The 19,677-nt window shown below is 38.1% G+C and overlaps 1 protein-coding gene across 1 annotated transcript in view; it reads right to left on the bottom strand.

Moving 5' to 3' along the window:
- Positions 1-2,245: 2,245 nt before the first annotated feature.
- pth2r (parathyroid hormone 2 receptor) overlaps positions 2,246-19,677 on the bottom strand; it is a 106,618-nt gene continuing 89,186 nt past the window's right edge. Inside the window, exons 12-13 of the mRNA XM_031893504.1 lie at positions 14,666-14,707; positions 2,246-3,103 (exon numbers count right to left, since the gene is read on the bottom strand). Coding sequence (XP_031749364.1) covers positions 2,708-3,103; positions 14,666-14,707 — 438 coding nt within the window. The 3' untranslated portion in view covers positions 2,246-2,707. The remainder of the gene's footprint in view (positions 3,104-14,665; positions 14,708-19,677) is intronic.

The raw sequence follows: 19,677 nt of genomic DNA, 5'->3' as shown, positions 1-19,677 counted from the left end.
TGGAAAACTTTTTATATTTAATTTCCATCTATATTTTAAATGTAATTGGTGATTCTGATGAAAATTAATGTGGAGTTACTATAGGTTCCATCCACAAAGTGTTCCTTTCAGCATTAAATTCTGAATCATCATCATCATGAACAACATAAATAAACAATATGAAAATATTCTTTAAAATATTGAAAAACACAATAATTGAATTAAATAATACATGGAGGTTGCTAAATAATATCATATATATAATAACATTCATATGTTTCTGTTTAAAACATAAGCACTGCTTTGGAATCCATACACATATATTTTCTAATTCATGCAAGAAAAAATATAATTGTGGTATTTGAATTTATGTTTATTTTTTCCCTGCATTCTTAAAAGAGATCATTATCTATACTTTGTACATATATACATAATTAAATATGTGAGAAAAACACATCCATATAAAAATACAAGACAGCTAGGCAATTAATGTATCATCATTTCACTCTAGATAAGCCTGCACATATTGCACCTGAACATTGGAAATATTAAAATGAGTGTTATCGCCACTGTTTCCCCTAGTAGAGACCAAACATGAAAATGTGTCATCTTTGTAGAAAATATGTCAGGGGATTACTGAGATGATTGTGTGAGATTTATCCTCCATACTGAAATATGAAAGCAGTTCCCTGAAACTAAAGTAACAAACATACAGTATATGTATGAAGTAGAACATGACTGCATTTCCAAGTATAAAAATACTGTACCTCATTAATAAACGAGGCAAAGTGCAAAAATAGGTGCCATTTTTCCCCAGGATGCAGAACTTTCCCCCAGAATTCCAGGGTAATTATGCATGCCATAAAATTCTGGGCAAGTTTTGCTAATAGACACAAAACTTGCCTCTGTAAATAATGTGGAGGTTGCAGTTACTTTATTGTGGGATTTACTTGGGTGGCTCTCTGGCCCACAAATAGAAAATACACATGTGCAAAACATGCCCTGCACAGTGGCTGTAAAGTACAGGGCTCCATTGTGGTACAGTGCACTGCACCTTATACCTCCACTTATTAGTAAATGGAGCCTGTCATGTCATATGTCCTAATTACACAGTTATTATATCAATGCCAGCTAAATGTAAATAAATAGTTGGGAAAATAGATAGGAAGCACCCACCATGGGACAGAGTGAAACTCAAAGAGGGTGTGCAGGGTCAAATGGCTCAATTAGGAAAGGAAAAAAAAAGTATGACCTACAATATTGCACCTCCCCCTCTTTTGAACATAAGAAATGAGTCTACTTGCACAATTAAAACTTAACCTTTATTGAGATCTGCATGTATGAAATTAAAATTAAGGCTGTGTTGTGCAAATATAACAAGGTTAAAATTTACATTAAAACTATTGTTGGTTTTGGTAGGAACAACCGGCCATTCTCCCAAGAAGTGAGCATTAACCAACCAATATGTATACTAAATAATGAGCCAGCTCTGTTTGGCTACCAAAATTACCTCTGTGTTACCAATTGGTTAAGATATTGTAAATCAAAGAGTTGGCATGTGATGCATATAAGGTTATTGCGCCACTGGAATATGAGTTGAGGGTAGTCAATTTACAAGGGTGTAATAGGGCATTTGTAAGTGTAGCCAAACAAAGAGCTCTCATAAGTTGGCCCAACTGTGGCTATACAATAACATCACCCTGAGCCCTGTGTTCACTGATCCATAAACCGGACCATTATAATGGACCAATATGCCCTAAAGTCATATTGGTCCATTATAATGGTCCGGCCAACTCAGTGACCTCACCAGACTGCCACCCACTGCCGCCCCAATTGCCCCCACACCACCCAACCAGTCACCCTCTTGCGGTTAAGAGTCCTGATTATCCAAAACTAAAAAGTGCTGACGCATGTTTCGCCTTCCACACATAGGGCCTTTGACAAAGCCCCTGTGTGGAGGGCGAAATGCACATCAGGCGCAGTGGTGCAATAACCTTATATGTATCACATGCCAGCTCTATGGCTTACAAAATGTTAACCAATTGGAGACATAGAGGTAATTTTGGTGGCCAAACAGATTTGGCTAATTATTTAGCATATATCATGGTTGGTTAATGCTGACTCCTTGGGAGAATGCCGTTTGGTCCTGCCTAAACCAACAATAGTTTTAATGTAAATTTTAACCTTGTTATCTTTGCACAACACATCCTTAATTTTAATTTCATATATGCAGATCTCAATAAAGGTTAAGTTTTAATTGAACAAGTAGACTCGTTTCTCGTGTTTAAAAGAGGGGGAGGTGCAATAAGTCTATAGTTTATCATGATTTCACAGTTAATATACTTTCTGAATTTAGTAAAAATGTTTCCAAACAGAACTACTTGACCTTTTATAGAGACATTTAATATTTTACAATATTGATTATTTACATGAGATATACATATATATATATCTTACATCACAGACTGTATTTTACTTACAGATCAAGTAATTTATACTTATCATTAGCAAATTTCATTATTTGTGCTTTTATAAATGTCTTGTATGTTGCTTATAAACATGATCATGCTTACTGTAAATGAAACCTAATCACTGAGCCATGCGCCAATAACATCCCAAGGAAAATTGTTCTCCTCTCTATATGAAACAAAAAAATAAAGCAAACATTAAAATCATGTCTACCCGTTTGAGACTGAATGTAGTAAGGATCCTGTTCCTGAGAAGCTAACTATAAAGTTTCCTCTATTACATTTCTGTTGACCATTACCTCTGCACTCATTTGCACAGGTCTTTGCTTTTCTTTTAATGATATGTCATCAACTTGCTTTTCTTCATCTTCATTAGTTTCTTCCTGGATCCATTGGGGCAAACAGTCATGGTCAGAGTTGCTTCTGACATACCCTGGTAGATTTATGTGTCCATCAGCCTGCTTGCTTACACTTCGACTAACTTTGCTGGAGATCAGGACCATGCGAGAGCTAGTTACCATCTGAGACTGACTGCTAGTGCTGTGGGTCATATTGGTCAGGACAGATCCATATCTAAAATTACTGCAGTGAGTTGTGCTTTTCCAGTCGAATGCAAGATTCCACCTAGTCCATGTCTTTTTTATTTCTGTTTGTACCTTTGAAAACAAAGAAAACAAATAAAAAATAAGTAACAGGAAGCAGACAAATGATTATGGATTTTTATTTCCTCACGGCATTGTCCTTACAGATAAAACAGTGATCTTTTAACATGGTTAAATAAAATGGCCTTTATTGTATTTATGGGAGATTTTATTGATGAGCAGCAATGTTTCAGGCCAGCATTGCAACAGGTATACAAATCAAAGGAGAAGTAAACACTTAATTATAAGTCCCATTTTTGCACATCAATTTTCTCAGTTCCTCAACTGGATCTTCAACTTAAAGCACAATATGGATCAGTGCCCAAGGCTAGAGGGAAAACAACACAGTCTTGCGCAGTGACTTTAAATACATTGATTTATCACCTGTGTTAAAACCAGGCTTGTTTTTAGTGTAACCATAACCACACATATACGTGTTCGGTTTCCCGTGCCTTTAAATATAGATTTCTAAAAAGTATTGCACTTGCTGTACATGCAAACACTTGATCAGAGCATATAATAGAAATGATTCATCATTCCGTTTAAGTCCACAAGGAATACAACTCTGGAACATTGCAGTTCCAAAGGCTTGAACTTGTACAATACTTCCATCATTACAAAAATGCACTACATAACTTTGTCCTTTGCAAGGCAGTCCTACTTCTCCACTTTCATATCTACACAGTCATACTATCCCAAACAACTTTTCAAAACTTTCAACTCCCTGCTGCATCCAGAAACCTGCTTACTCCTTTATCACTTCAGAGGCCTTTGCTAGTTATTTGCTAGACAAAATTTTAAAAACCTGCAAGGAAATACAACTGAGCCCAAGGAACAGTGCTCTAGCATACATTCCCTCAGCTGCTCCTTCTCTTAACTCCTTTCCCACACTAACACAGGAGACTATCTCTCTCCTCCCATCTAGATCTCATCTTACTACCGTCTCTCTAGATCCTATTTCTTCTCATTCCTCCTCTTTCACTTATATTTCCTCCAACTCTCGCTTCTCTCTATAATCTCTCTCTGTCATCAAGCCTATAATTAATAAACCTTCTTTGGCTCCTACACTCCCCTCTTACTATAGGCCAATCTCTCTACTCCCTTTTTCCTCAAAACTACTAGAATAGCACATGCACAATGAACTATCACTCTGTCTAACATCTAACTCCTTACTTGACTCATTCAGTCTGGCTTCCATCCTCACCACTATACAGAAACAGCCCTCAATAAAGTAGTGGGGGATGGGGATTGAAGAAACGGCTGTATCTTCGATCTCCTCCTATCTTTCTAATCAATTCTTCAGCGCCTTACATCCTCCACCTCCTTTCCATGTCATCTTTCAATTGGAGTACCTCAAGGCTCTTTTCTTAGACCCCTCCTATTTTCAGTGTATACCACTGGTCTTGGTCGGCTAATCAGCTCATTTGGGTTTCAATATCCCTTAATTACCCACTAAACCCCTGGACGCTTTGCTCACATTCTCACTAACCACTGGTATTCACCTCTTACTCTGCACTTACCATCACTTTTACAAACTAACAGGAACTCTACCACAACACTAGTTACCTTCTCCTTATGTCTCAATCGCTTTCCCTCAAAAAGCACACTCCAAAGAGAAAGCAGATAGATATACAATATTAAAATCTTTATACCCCTGGGTTTCAATGTTTTAATGTTGATATCAACTAAAGAGTAGTGATGAGTGAATTTTTTCGCCTGGCATAGATTTGCAGCGAATTTCCACATTTTGCCATTGGCGAATTGTTTTGTGAAACGTCAAAATAAGCGCAGTCACATGAAAAAATGACCACGGGCGCCACAAAAAAAGACTCAGGCTACAAAGAAATCACAAATTTTTTGCCGTTTCGCAAATTTTGCTGTCGTTACGCAAATTTTTTCGGCGAAGCAAAATGGGACAGAGTAGCTCATCACTACTAAAGAGCTTTTTAAGGCTAATGTGTAGAGATATTAATTTATTGCTTTTGAACCATGCTTTACATGCTTTTATAGATTTATATTTATTTGATAATTTTATATGTATTTAAATACATGGTTGTAATTAGAATGCCAAAATCTAATTGCCCTTAAACATAATGCGAATAAGAACTGCCACATAAAGAAAAATAGGGTACAATATGTTTTAGGAAGGAATAAAGTCTCTGCCTCAAATGTGACAACAGAGAGAGAGAGAACGAAGTGGATGTATAACCATGGCAAAGTCGCTCGAGCAATGTAAAAGGAAGGAAGCATGAACAAGAGGATGCCTCTGAGGAAGCTGACATCAGTAGTGATGAGCAAATTTTTTCACCAGGCATCCACATTTTCACCATTGGCAAATTGTTTTTAAAATTTGCCACAGAAAAATTAGCTCGTCAAAAAAAAGTTGCAGTCACGTCAAATTGGGCATGGTCGCGTCAAAAAAAGACAGAGCTCATCGTTTTTTTTTTTCCTATGAGGCTTCTGATCATCTGAACAGGAGGAATATGGGGAGACTTAAGGGCACTATTGAGAGAACTGAAGGTATGCCTGCAGCTTGAGATTAACTCTTTATTAGCCTTTCCTTCTCCTTTAAAGGAAGAAAGTCACAGCTGCACTTTTTCATTTGAAGGCACGGAAAATGGAACAACTATATGTATGTTTTGGGTTACACTAAAAGCAAGTTTGGTTTCAACACATGGGTGATAAATCACCCTACGTTTTTGGCTCTGTTTCATACTGTATTTCCAGCATTGCAATAATCTGGTGGAAGGTGGTCACTGTGGTCATGCATTTGAGAAAAGATGGAAATGGACTGCAACTACTACGATGTGTGTGGGTAAATACAAATGACTATTCACCTCAAAACACTGAGGTAGTCTTTCTTACCTATGCCTACTATAAAAGGGTGGTGCACCTTCATAGTTAACTAGTATGCCTTTTTAATCTGCCTTTTTGTCGGCTTTCCAATGTGGGTCACTAATCCTGGACAGCCAAAAAAACCCTAATTGTTCTGTGAAGCCACAATATATACATTGTTGTTACTTTTTATGATCTTTCTTTTAAGTCCTCTACTATTCAGTAGTTAACCCTAGCAACCAGAAATTCCTAACAGTATCCATGACAAATAGATAATTTTTAAAAATCACAGAAAATAAAAAATTTAAACCAGTTGCATAATATCGGCTGTTCACACAATACCAAAAGCTAATTAAAAGGTGAACTACCCATTTAAATAACACTAGTCATCATAGAACAGACATGCCAATATACGTATTTCATTCCTATTTTCAAGCATTTCTTTTATGTCTCTATCATTATCTTATAGCCTGAAAACTCAAACTCCTGTAAATGTTGTCAAATTCTACTGAGTGATTTTCTGCTCTATGTTACAAATATTAATGTAATCTTGCTTTTTCTTCTATTAATATAATTAATATAATTATTAGTATTATAATGCATTTAGAAATGTCTACATATTCTACAGCACTATACAAGGAAAGCTGTGCATATCTAACATACATATTATATACAAATACTGTAAAGGATTCTTTGATAATTAGAGCTTACAATGTACAAGAAGACAGAGTAGGAAACACAAGAAGGACTCACAAATACAAGTGTCATGTGGTAGGTGCAAAAATATAATACAAAGGTTTGCTTTTTACTTACAAAATAGTGTGCACTTGAATGCATTTTATAAATGCAGCTGCAAATAAGCATTAGGCAACTCAAAAGTAAAGGGCACAACTATCTTTGTTTATGACATTTAAACCTAGGTAAAACAACAAGCAATTTTTAAATTTGTACTTTCTCTTAGTTAGTAAATCAACCCTAAGGTTTTAGGTTAGACAAGATCAAGAATCAGCAAGCAAAAGATGTGGCATTAAGCACCGAGCTTAGCAGGTGGTAGATCTAATGATTTTTCATGGCCACTCATTTAAGTACATAAAATAGATATAAAAGTCTAGATTAAAGGAAAATTGCATTCTATGTACAGCAGCCCAATACCTCAATATAATTAGACCTAACTGCAGAATATTCTTTAAACGTTTGTTTGGTTAAGTCACCGAATATCGTCTGACTAAAAACACTGTGAATACTGTGCTGTACTCAAGAAACTGCATTGGGATTCTTGCTTTGCAGTTTTGTGTGTGGGAGTAACTGTATAGTGGTATAGATAGTCTTGCAGCATAATCACAACATTTATGTTAGATGACCTGAGGGCCATTCATTCTATGTTTTAATTCTGATTAGTGCTTTGTAGTTTTTTGTTTCCTTTGCCTTGTTAAGGTCTTTTATCTTAATTGCTCTGCTCATTATTCCTGTAAAGTGTTCAAAATCTGGCAGTAGATAAATGGGTGAAATGGGATTCAAATATCATACTGGACCACTGTAATGTTAAAGCGATATTAAAACTAAAAACTACTCCTCAAAAAAAAGTCACGCTCATCAAAAAAGTCACATGTATCCACATTTTGCGGAAGCAAAATGGGACGGCTCATCACTAGTTCTCAATTATCCAGGTCATGGTATATCTGTAGTAATAAGTCATATCAACTGGACTTGCTGTGTTTTAAATTCCCTGTACAAGTCATTCCGAATTGAAAAGGAAAATGTCTTCAAGAAAAACACAGCAAGGCTAGTTGATTTGACTTGTTACTACAAATAAAGTTTTTATGTGCTTCACAATTTGTGATGAGTAATGGTATGAAAAATTGTGAACACATAAAGTTGAAAGAAATGTACAGTATGTATGTATATCTTTATTTATAAAGCGCTACTTATGTATGCAGCGCTGTACAGTAGAATACATTAATACAAACAGGGGATTATTAAGATAATAATAGATAAATACAAAGTATAACAATAAATATGCTGCATTTGTAATTTTCCTATGGCATCAGTGATATTAAATTATTTTTAATGCCATTTTTCCAAAGTGTTTCTTTCAAAAGTTATTTAGAAACTTCACTAACGATTGTCCAAACTTCATTACACAGGATTACAAGTATGCATAACTGAATTATTAGTAATATAGAGTTAATGTGGCAATGTGTGGAGTAGTTCAGCACAGTTTTTTTACACGCTTGTACCTCATACTACAATTTATTACATATTTTGCCTGGAGATACTTTTTCCTTCAATGCCTTCAGTGCAATATCTTATGATCTGTGCTGCAGAAGCAATTGCTGATGTTTGAAACAAAGTAACGCTTGAATGAAATATCACCCAGAAGTGACAAGTCCTTCATTTTGATCACCTGAAATAGCTTCAGATGATATTTTTAGGTACAAGTGGATATAACATTATTCAACATTACTGTATATGAAAAAAACTGTCATAAGATATCCCATTAACTTTCAGTACAGTACCAGGAAATGTTGAAGTATTTGACTGCAGATTCTTAGATAACAATACATAATGACATATCATATTCTTTTATTATCAATAGGTTGTTCTTCTTCAGAATATTCCTCAGTACAGTGAATTGCAATAATGAAGAAATGTTCTTTAGTCTAAAAAGAGTGTGTGTATGTGCCTATGTACATCATCTGCAAGGCACCAGTCCTAAATGTGCCCCTTGAGTTGCCAAAACATTTTTTTTTTATATAGGCACCCGAGGGCCATCCCCCTAAGGCTGCCACCCTAGGCACAAGCCCTCAGGTGCCTATATATAAATATGCCCCTGTCTGTAATTGTGTTAGTGAATATCTGAGTGTGCTAATGGGCTAAGAATTTATGATTGTGCAGATTTCTAAATGATTTTGTAAGCACTTTGGTGTGTAGCTGCATATACATTATGTGAGCATGCTGATATATAAGTTTTGATTTCTGAAAATACACTTGTAGCAGTGTTTTTTTTCTCTTTACTACTGGGCTTAAAATATCTGAGATTGCTCTATTTAATAGTTGGAAGGAGGCTGTCAGATTTCCAGGGTAAGCAAAAATATTCCTGTACCTGGAAGCTGCAAAGGTAGAAGGTATGTTCCTCATGGCACTGTACTGCAAAAATAGCAACTCAGAGTTACAGTTCATAGTAAGAGTGAGAGAGGGCATGCTGCTTGATTTGCTGGAGCAGATCAGTACCTTCTGTTCTCATTGTTTGGAGATGTCAGTACCAGCTGTAATTTTTGACAGTAAGAGAATCTCACAGAATTTTGAACTTATAAGCTATTTCACTGCCTAAAATATGTTAACTTGCAACCAGGGAGACTATATAAAAGTCATATAAAATCATTGAGGGGGTGGTTGGAACAGGCCTTTATTACCTATAAACCATAAAATGGTATATTTATCAGACAAGAGAACTTCAGGTCATGGATAGGATTTTTATGTGTAATTAGTAATTAGCACAAGATGTTGGTGGGATATACTGCAGTCCTTGATGTTACGGTTTCTCTAGTTGCACAGGTCCAGTGGGGCTGATAGTTCCATAAGAGTCCAAAGAGCCTTAGGGGCAGATTTACTAATCCACGAACAGACCAAAAGCGGTTTTTCCTAATGATCGGTATTTTTGCGACTTTTTGTCGCCCTCGCGACTTTTTCGTATGTCTCGCAATTTTTTCGTATATTTTCTTCGACTTTTTCGTCGATGTCGCAAAAAAATCGGATTGGTTTTTCCACTGTTTTCCACTATCGCTCAATACGAAAAAATCACGACGGCGACGAAAAAGTCATGCAAAATACGATAAAGTCGCGACAAATACGAAAAATTCGCAACATTTCCGTTTCCGATACGATTTTTTCCCTTTCGGCATTCGAATTCGTGGATTAGTAAATCTGCCCCCTAGTGGGAGGGATGTTGGTCTCTAGGCCTCCCTTCATTCGGGAAAGGTAGTTCCTCTCTTTCATGGGGTTAGAAATCTCCATGGGCTTCACAATTCATTCTGCCTGTTGCTTCCTCTTTCTTAGGCTCCAGAAAAGTTCACAGTCACTCACAACCCCCCTGGAACATACTTCCTAACTTATTTATTGACTCCCCTCACTCCTTCCCCCAAATGAGCATTCTGTTTATCGCTTTGTCTAATAGCCTTTCTGAGCTGTAGGCATAAAGAAGTAGTCAAGGTAAGGACACTCAACACAGTAGTGAGTGGCCTACCATACCATCTGTTAGATTCAACAGATAGAATTACACCAGTGCCTCTAAGGTTAATTTATATACCCACTTTCCTGCTGACAGTCCACTAGTTAATTAGTAGTTACACAGAACTGGCCCCCCTACTCAACACGCATACAGCCCAGTAGTTACAGCACCTAAGCCTTAGCAGTCATACAAGGTATGTGAGGATCGATATAGAGCCAAAGGACTGAACTTATTAAATTTTATATTTAATATTACAAGGGTAAACAGTGCAATTTAAAAAGATGTTAAAAAAAGAGACACACATATACAAAACAGTCAATAAAAGGGGATAAAAACACAGAGAAAACCCTAAGTACGTTACCGAGTTATCTGTTGTGTCCTCCTGAGGTAAGAGCTTGAACGATTGAACTCACATTCAGAAAATTGGAACCTCAAAATATGAGCTAACTAGTACCTTGGTCTGTGCCCCTTATATCCCCCTGCTGGGCTCCTCCCTCATTACCGTATGCATGAGGAGGGAGTGCCCAGGGCCATGTCACATGACCCCCCCCCACGTAGAGCTGTACCTCTCATGCCAGTTTCTTTTCATATAATATTTGTACTTGCCAGTACCCAATATTAATATGAAAGTAGGGGATTGTTTTAACCTATATGTGGGCGATCAAAATGATACCAAACATGAGGGGTGTCTCATGTCCCAGTCCCCCAGAAACCATCCCTCCTAACTGGTGGGTATAGGCAGTACCTGTTTGGTATCATTGGGAAGCATGCAGCCCCCTCATAAACCCTATATGATTTATGAGGATGTGAACCCTAAAGCAGAGGAGATATGGACCCCTTTCTATAATCCATATTTTTCTGATAGCTGCACCCCCCCTGCTGCTCTAGGTCCACAACTGACTTCTTTGATCACAGATCAAAGAAATCAATAGCCCCAGGTTTCCCGCCCTCCAAATAGCTGGATTAACATTGTCTGCTCCCTCTGCTGAATTTGTCACCTCCTGCAGTCGTCCCTGGTTGTCTTTAGGGGGTATTTGTGAATTACCCCCTACTGGGAAGGGTTTCCCACCAATGTGGATTCCAACCAGACTTTTCTAAATTAAAAATGTAACCCTTTACATGTGGAGCTTTACTGCTACAACATGACAGATGGCATAATATATTAAAGAATTAAATAGTTCATTGATTTTCACCAGATTTGTATTCAAAGTGAGAAACTATGTAGTGATAGTATTTGCTCCACTTGCTTTGTTTATATAAAGAGTTTGCAGCTGATCGACCAGGTAGCTGCTTAATTAGCCTGCAGCTGTGCAGAGGAGGCCTGATCCCTGGAAAATGGGGCTTTAGCTGATAGTCTGTCTCTCTCTCTGTGCCCAGGGAAGCAGGAGCTGCAAGCAGTGAGAGAGCCTGCTGAGGATTTGGGAGTTTTCCTGAACAAACCTGTGTTCTGTTTGTAGGGATTGGGCACTAGTCCCTCACCCCTAGTAAAGAGGGTTGTTTTCTTTTCCGCATTAGTTAGTGCTAAATTGGCATAGGTTTGTTATTTTGTGTTTTTCGTTTTAATAAAACTGACCGTGGCCAGTTATACCCTATTTTGGGACTTCATTATTTTATTTTGTGGGTGTCTGAGCAAGAGTGTGCCCGGTCTGCCCCAGGAGACCAACATCCCGCTACCACTAATCCCTACAATATATATAATCTCACACTAGAAGCCAGAGATGTAGAGCATCCTGTAGAACCTTTACCAATCAGCATATACTGACACTGGTCATTAGTCAGGACTACACCGGCCTTTATACATTCCCAACTCCCTCCCCCAACCGTAGCAGAATCTGCTTCTCCTCATTTGACACTCCTTCCCAAAGGACAAAAAGGCATCATATGAGATTAGAAAAAAATGAAATTTAATCAGCAGATGATGAAATGGAGTTTCTTCAGCAGATCTAAAACTATGTGAATTTCTGTACAGACAGGCACTATAGAATATATATATATATACACACACACACACACACACATATATATATATATATATATATATATATATGTATATATATATAAGGACAGAATACACAGGGACTTAAAAAAAATGAAAAACTTTTTTATTGATCTAATTTTTATTTTTTAAGTCCCTGTGTGTGTGTACTGCATTCTGTCCTTTTATTACAAAATGTTAGCCAGCACCTGGGGCAGTTGATTGCTTGTAGAGTGTGCTCCTTCTGTTCTTTTTTTATATCTATCTATCTATCTATCTATCTATCATCTATCTATCTATATATATATTTAATTCCAAAGGGCACATGACTGACAGGGAACAGAGAGACTTAAGAACAAGAACTGGTGGATGAGCTATCTATTTCTTAAGATGCTTTTGATGTATTCCATTAATAACGAATAGAAGAAAATACCATGTACTAATCGATAAACACACTACGATAAGTGTACAGGTATGGGACCTTCTATACAGAATGCTCAGGACCTGGGGTTTTCCAGATAAGGGGTCTTTTTTTTTCTTAAATATTTTATTTAGCATTTTTAATTACAACAGCATAAAGGGGAAACAGCCCCTTTAACAGAAGGAAGAGAATAAGAAGAAAGGAAGGAAGAGAACCAGAAGAAGAAAAGAGGGGAAAAGGCTGTGGGGGGTAGATACAAAGGTCAGGAGCTTACATATGTACTACTTTAACAGAAAATTGCTTCTATGCTTGCTTTCCAGAATCAGTTAAGACAGTGGGGCTGATTCACAAAAGGTTGAAAAAAACGAGTGTTATTTTTAGCATGCGTTAAAAATATCACTTCTTATATTTTGAGAATTAACGATCGATTCACAAAAAAGACACTTGTCTGAACTAAGTAGCAATTTTATTGTTGTTATTTATCTTATATATTTATCATACTTGATCCTCTTCTTCAGATTCCAGAAAAAATCTGACTGCAAACTCCATCTTGTCACCACAGACAATCACCAGCTGCAATGTTGTTTAGTAACGCCCACTCCTGGGAGGTGTTAAGTTTCACAGTAATTATCGCCACATTTTATGCTTTTAACGCTTAAAATATGTCTGTGAATTATGCGTTAGTATTATTAGATGATTAGATAATTAGCGCAATGCAATGGACATACTGTAGCGCTTTGCATTATTTGAGATTTTTGCACATGCGACATGACTAGTAACGCATGCGAAATGACTTTAATGAATCAATACTTAATTAAAGATCACTTCTCAATGCATAAAACTATGCGTTAAGTGATAACGACCTTTTGTGAATCAGCCCCAAAAAATAATTAAAAAAAAAAATTAGAATAAAAATGGACTGTATGGGAGACGGCATCCCCATAATATGGGCCTTTCTAGATAATGGGTTTCCAAATAAGCGATACCATACCTGCATCTCTCATTGAAGACCTTGCAAGGACATGAAACACTACCTTGTAATTGATCGTAACTAAGCTGTATACACCCACACTGGTGCCAAAACAATCCTATTATGTTTACATTTTTTTAGGTATAGGGATCCAAATTCTGAAAGCACTCATTATCTGGAAAAACTTATGTCCCAAGTATGAATAATAGATCCTATACTTGTAATAGATCATATACTTGTACTAAGTAGCTGCTGTTATACATAGACTTTTTTGTTTATTTGGCACTTCTTCCAGACTTGGCTTCTCAGACTTTAATGTCTCTCTACTTAACCATTATTTATAGAATGCTGTCTTTTCTGACAGTATTCTCCATGTTCTTGCTCTGTTTGATGGTCACTAGGAACATGAATATCAAAACACAGAATTCATTGTGAGAAACATATAAAGGACTGCACTGATTATTGTGCAGAAAGATTCCCAGCAGGTTGCTCTATGTTGTGTTTACACAACTTTCACAATTTTCACTTGGTTTTTGAACTTGCTGTTTAAATAGTATAGTGAATAATGTACCACCTACTGTAAAATATAAAGATGTTATATGTTACCGAGGATTCCATGATTATATAATATATTATACAGGTCATGGAACTCTGAGGTGACTTCTAATATCCTCATATACTGTATATATAAGTTTCAGTGAGTAATGCAACAGACATTACATTACTTAGCACCGATTATGACTAAGCACCATTTATAAGTATATAATTTAAAGGATATTCATGGCTTATGTGTATTATAATTAGGCATGCACCAAATCCCGGATTCGCCCGAATCCATGCTTTTTTTTTTTAAAGATTCGGTTTCGGCCGAATCTGTGGTCCCGGCCGAACCAACGTGAATCATAATTAGCATAAATTAGCGATTTTTAACCCCGGATTCAGTTCTTGATTTGGCTGAATCCTTCAGAGTGGGTTTGGGGGTTTGGCCACACCCACAAAAGTGGGTTTGGTGCATCCCTAATTATAATAATATTTAGAGCTGATTTGTTGACTAACAATTAATGTGACAATCTTATTTCAACATACTAACAACAATATAGTACATGACCTTCATGAAATGGGTAGCTCTGGTACATATATGCACTTACCTCACCATTGCAGTAACAGTATATTATTGAGACAAAGAATCCCTGCAGGATAAAACATGACAATATAAAATCAGTCAATTGCAGACACTCATATTTCTTAGAAATACGTTAAGTACAATGTAAGATGTTCTCATAGGCTAATATTTACCCCACCATATCACACTATAGAGAACAGACAATTTGTGTACCTAGGCAGTAGGGCAGTAGCCAATAGCAATGAGCAGGCAGTTTTAAAAAAGGCAATAACAAGTTAGGAAATGAAAGCAAGAAGATCTGGGTGGTGGACATGGATTACTGCACTGGTTCAATTTAGCGCTTATGTTTGTAAATCAGTACCATGGCTCTAATTATCCCATTATCATTCAATGATTTCATGTTATAAATCATTCATCATTATAAAAAAACATGTAGCTGCTGTGGCTGATTTTTTATTTCTCTTTGCAAATGGTTACGTGTGGCAAGAGAAAGGCAAAGCACAGTATGTGTGCTGGGTGTCATAAGTTACTTCAAGATAACTGGGATGGCAATAAGTTTGCTTCATGTTTATATTCCTCTGGGTCTCATGGAACAAATCAATTTATTGATTGGTTTAAAACCTTTCTGTTGAAGGCTGTGGATGAATTTAAAGCTTCTTTAGTTCCTTTAAGTGATTTTTTAAATAAATAGATTCTGAATCTGATGGGGAGTCATTAGGAGGAATCGTGTCCACTTCCTCCTCTTCATCTGAGCCTCATACTTCACAACAAGAAGAATATTTTCTCTTCCCTGTGGACAAATGCCTAGACTCAGAAAGGAAAAGTTCTGCTCCAAGATAAACAAAGATCTCACAAAAGAGCTTCCTTTTGTCCTTCCTCTAGAAGATTATCTGCTAAGTCCAGACATTTCAGAAAAAACTCCTTGATGGAAACGAATATCCTAACAGAGGTTTCAGATCAGATAATTTAGATTGCAGGATTCGAAAGACGTGAACCAGAGGAACGACTCAGAAGGCAGAGGGGAGTAAGATTAACCCATTTTCTCCCAGAATGGGAAAGAACAACTTTGGATGCTAGGTTTCTAAGCATCATAAGATAAGGTTACTTCAGAAGTTTTCCCAAATTTTTTGTGTAAACTTAGTAAAAGCAGATCATGTAAAACAATTGACCTTAGCGAAGGCTGCAACAGATTTCTTGGAAATGGGAGTTTTAGAAGCAGTTCCTCCGTTAGAAAAGTTAGTTACATTGGGTTGAAAAAAAGACCAGAGTCCATCAAGTTCGACCCTTTGAAGTAAACCCAGAAAACACAAACCTATACTGACCTATTGATACACTCACATACATAAACCATATATGCATACAAAAACCATATATACTAACATCAATACTGTAGATTTTAGTATCACAATAGCCTTGGATATTATGCTTGTTCAAGAAATCATTCAAGCCCCTATTAACAGAATCTGCCATCACAACATCACTCGGAAGGGCATTCCACAACCTCACTGCCCTTACTGTGAAAAACCACCTACGCTGCTTCAAATTAAAAGTTCAGTTTCTCTAATCTAAGGGGGGGGGGGGGCTCTGGTATGCTGATCATTTTTATGGGAAAAAAAGAACACCCTATATCTGTCTATAATCACCTCTAATGTACTTGTACAGATTAATCATGTCCCCTTGAAAGCGCCTTTTTTCCAGAGAAAACAACCCCAACCTTGACAGTCTTACCTCATAGTTTAAATCTTCCATCCCCTTTACCAGTTTAGTTGCATATCTCTGCAAATTGGGAATATATTTCTGAATATTTATTTTTCCCAAGCCAGACGGCAGGTTCAGACTTATTATAGATCAAAAAAATAGGAATTAATTTATTTGAAGGAGAAATTTAGGATGCAAAGCATCAGATCAGAGATGAATATTTTTCAGGAGGGAAATCTGATGATTACTTTCTATTTGAATGATGCGTATCTACACATTTCTATTCATCCTGCCAGCAGGAACTTTCTTTGTATTGCAATTATTCTGAGGGGAGTAGTTCTTCATCTCCAGTTCGGAGATGCCCTTTCATTTGGAATGACATAGTAACATAGTAAATTAGATTGAAAAAAGACACACGTCCATCAAGTTCAACCTTAATGCCTATATATATATATATATATATATATATATATATATATATATATATATATAAACTGCGTAGATATGGTAGATATGGAAGATATCTACCATAACCCTGTATTTCCTTATTTGCAAATAAGCCATACAACCCCTTCTTGAGCCAGTATGATTCAGGGAGAGAATTCAACGACTTCACAGCTCTCACAGCTCTTCTAATCAGAATGCATTAGAAAGGTAATTATATGATCCCCTTATATATTTATACATAGTTATCATATCCCCTCTTATGTGCCTCTTCTCCAGTGTAAACAACCCTAACTTGGCCAGTATTTCTTCATAACTAAGACTTTCCATACCCTTTACCAGCTTGGTTGCCCCTCTTTCTACCCTCTCTAACAAAATAATATCCCATTTAAGCACTGGAGACCAAAACTGCACGGCATATTCTAGATGGGGCCTTACCAGCGCTCTGTAAAGGGAAAGAATAACCCCTTTCAATACAGCTCAAAACCTTGTTTACCTTTACAGCTGCTGAATGGCATTGCTTGCTACAGCCAAGTTTATTATCTACAAGGACTCCAAGGTCCCTCTCCATTATGGATTTACCAAGTGCAGTTCCATTAAGGGTATAAGTGTCTTGTGTATTTTAAATCAAAGGTGCATGACCTTACATTTATCCACATTAAACCTCTGCCACTTAGCCCCAACAAAAGAACCCTGAGGGATCCCACTAAGAACCTTACTCCAATTATAGAATGTACCATTAACAACCACCCTCTGTACCCGATCCTGTAGCTAGTTTAGAGAGCAGTCGTTTGTGGGCACAGTATCAAATGCTTTGAAAAAACATCCAAGATGGCGCCGGTGAGGATGGCAGCCGTTGCTCAGTGTCCTCCTCAACTTTGCTTTTTTCTTATGTTTGTCGTGTTATTTTTTAGTTTTTTTGCAACCTGCAATGCTCTCATCTCCTATGACAGACAAACTCTCCTGGACATTCGACAAAATTCACAATCCGGACCTTCACAGACTGAATTTTTTAGGAACAGAGGTGACTTACCTTGGCTACCTTGGCAGAAGAAACACCGGAGGAAAAGAGGGAAAAGAGCTGGGATCCTGGTCAGGCTGAGGAACAGACAACACCGCGCCCCACTTCCCAGCATTCTTCTAGCGAACGTCCAGTCTTTGGAAAACAAGCTGGATGAACTAAGAGCCAGGATAACTTTTCATAGGGACATTAAGAACTGCAGCATCTTTGTTTTTACAGAGACATGGCTTGTCCCTTCCATCCCTGACTCTGCCATTGTTCCTGAGGGACTCTCCATTCACCGCCGGGACAGAACAATAGACTCAGGTAAATGCCGGGGGGGTGGTGTGTGTGTACTGACCAACAAACTGTGGTGTACTGATGTACAGACAGTTTCATCTGGGTGCTCTCCTGATCTTGAATATCTTATGATCAGATGCAGACCTTTTTATCTGCCCAGGGAGTTTACAGCAATATTTTGTACCGCTGTTTATATTCCTCCCCACGCCGACACCACACGGGCACTGGATGAACTGTTTGATGCTATCGACCGGCAGGAAACATTACACCCGGAGGCTGCTTTTATCGTGGCTGGCGATTTTAATAAAGCCAACATGAAGAAAGTTCTGCGGAAGTTTTACCAGCATGTAAACTTTCCAACGCGTGGTGAGAACATCCTGGACCATGTTTACACTCCGTACGCACATGCCTATAAAGCCCGCCCTCGACCAGCCTTCGGCAAATCAGATCACTCCTCAGTCCTGCTGCTGCCAGCCTATAGGCAGAAGCTGAAACGCGAGCAGCCTATGATGCGTTCGGTTCAGCGCTGGACCGACCAGTCAGACAGCACCCTGCGTCACTGCTTCAACATCACGGACTGGGAAGTCTTTCGGACTGCCGCTGACAACAACATCAACAACTACGCTGAGTACGTAATGGACTTTATTCACAAATGCATCAATGACGTCGTACCGCGGGTTAATGTACGGACTTACCCCAACCAGAAGCCATGGGTTAATGGAGAGGTCCGCGCAGCCCTCAGAGCGCGGACTGCAGCCTTTAAATCCGGAGACCCAAGTGAGTACAAATCATCCCGGTATGCACTCAGGAAAGCAATAAAAACAGCTAAGGGACAGTACAGAGAAAAGGTGGAGTCCTGCTATAGCAACTCTAACATCAGGAACATGTGGAGTGGACTGAAGACCATCACAGACTACAAAGGAAAGAGCTGCAGAGTGGGGGGGGGGTAACTGCTTCTCTACCTGATGAGCTGAACACCTTCTATGCACGCTTTGATAAACACCTATCTCAGGAGCTTTTGTTGGAAGAGGACGGTCGCCCTTATCAGATATCTCAGGCAGACGTGTGTAAACACTTCAGAAAAGTAAACACACGGAAAGCTCCTGGACCAGATAACATCCCAGGTCGTGTTTTCAAAGCCTGCGCCCATGAGCTAGCAGATGTCTTCACAGACATTTTTAACCTTTCCCTGCTCCAGTCTGCTGTCCCAACATGTTTTAAGAGGACCACCATCATTCCTGTCCCTAAGAAAATGAATGTGAGCTGCCTAAATGACTATCGCCCAGTAGCACTCACCTCCATTGCCATAAAGTGCTTTGAGCGTATAGTCAAGGCTCACATCACATCTTTACTCCCTGCTTCACTTGATCCACTTCAGTTTGCCTACAGGTCAAATAGATCTACAGACGATGCAATAGCAATTGCACTTCATACTGCCCTCTCCCACCTGGATCAGAGAAACACATACGTGCGGATGCTGTTCATTGACTACAGCTCTGCTTTCAACACCATCGTACCATCCAGACTTGTCATGAAACTCCGTGACCTGAACATCGGTTCCTCCCTGTGCAGCTGGATCCTGGACTTCCTGACAA

The sequence above is a fragment of the Xenopus tropicalis genome, chromosome 9, assembly GCF_000004195.4.
Source record: "Xenopus tropicalis strain Nigerian chromosome 9, UCB_Xtro_10.0, whole genome shotgun sequence".
Classification (NCBI taxonomy): Eukaryota; Metazoa; Chordata; class Amphibia; order Anura; family Pipidae; genus Xenopus; species Xenopus tropicalis.
Note: the sequence above shows the minus strand (reverse complement) of the source record. Positions and strands in the feature narration are given on the sequence as shown.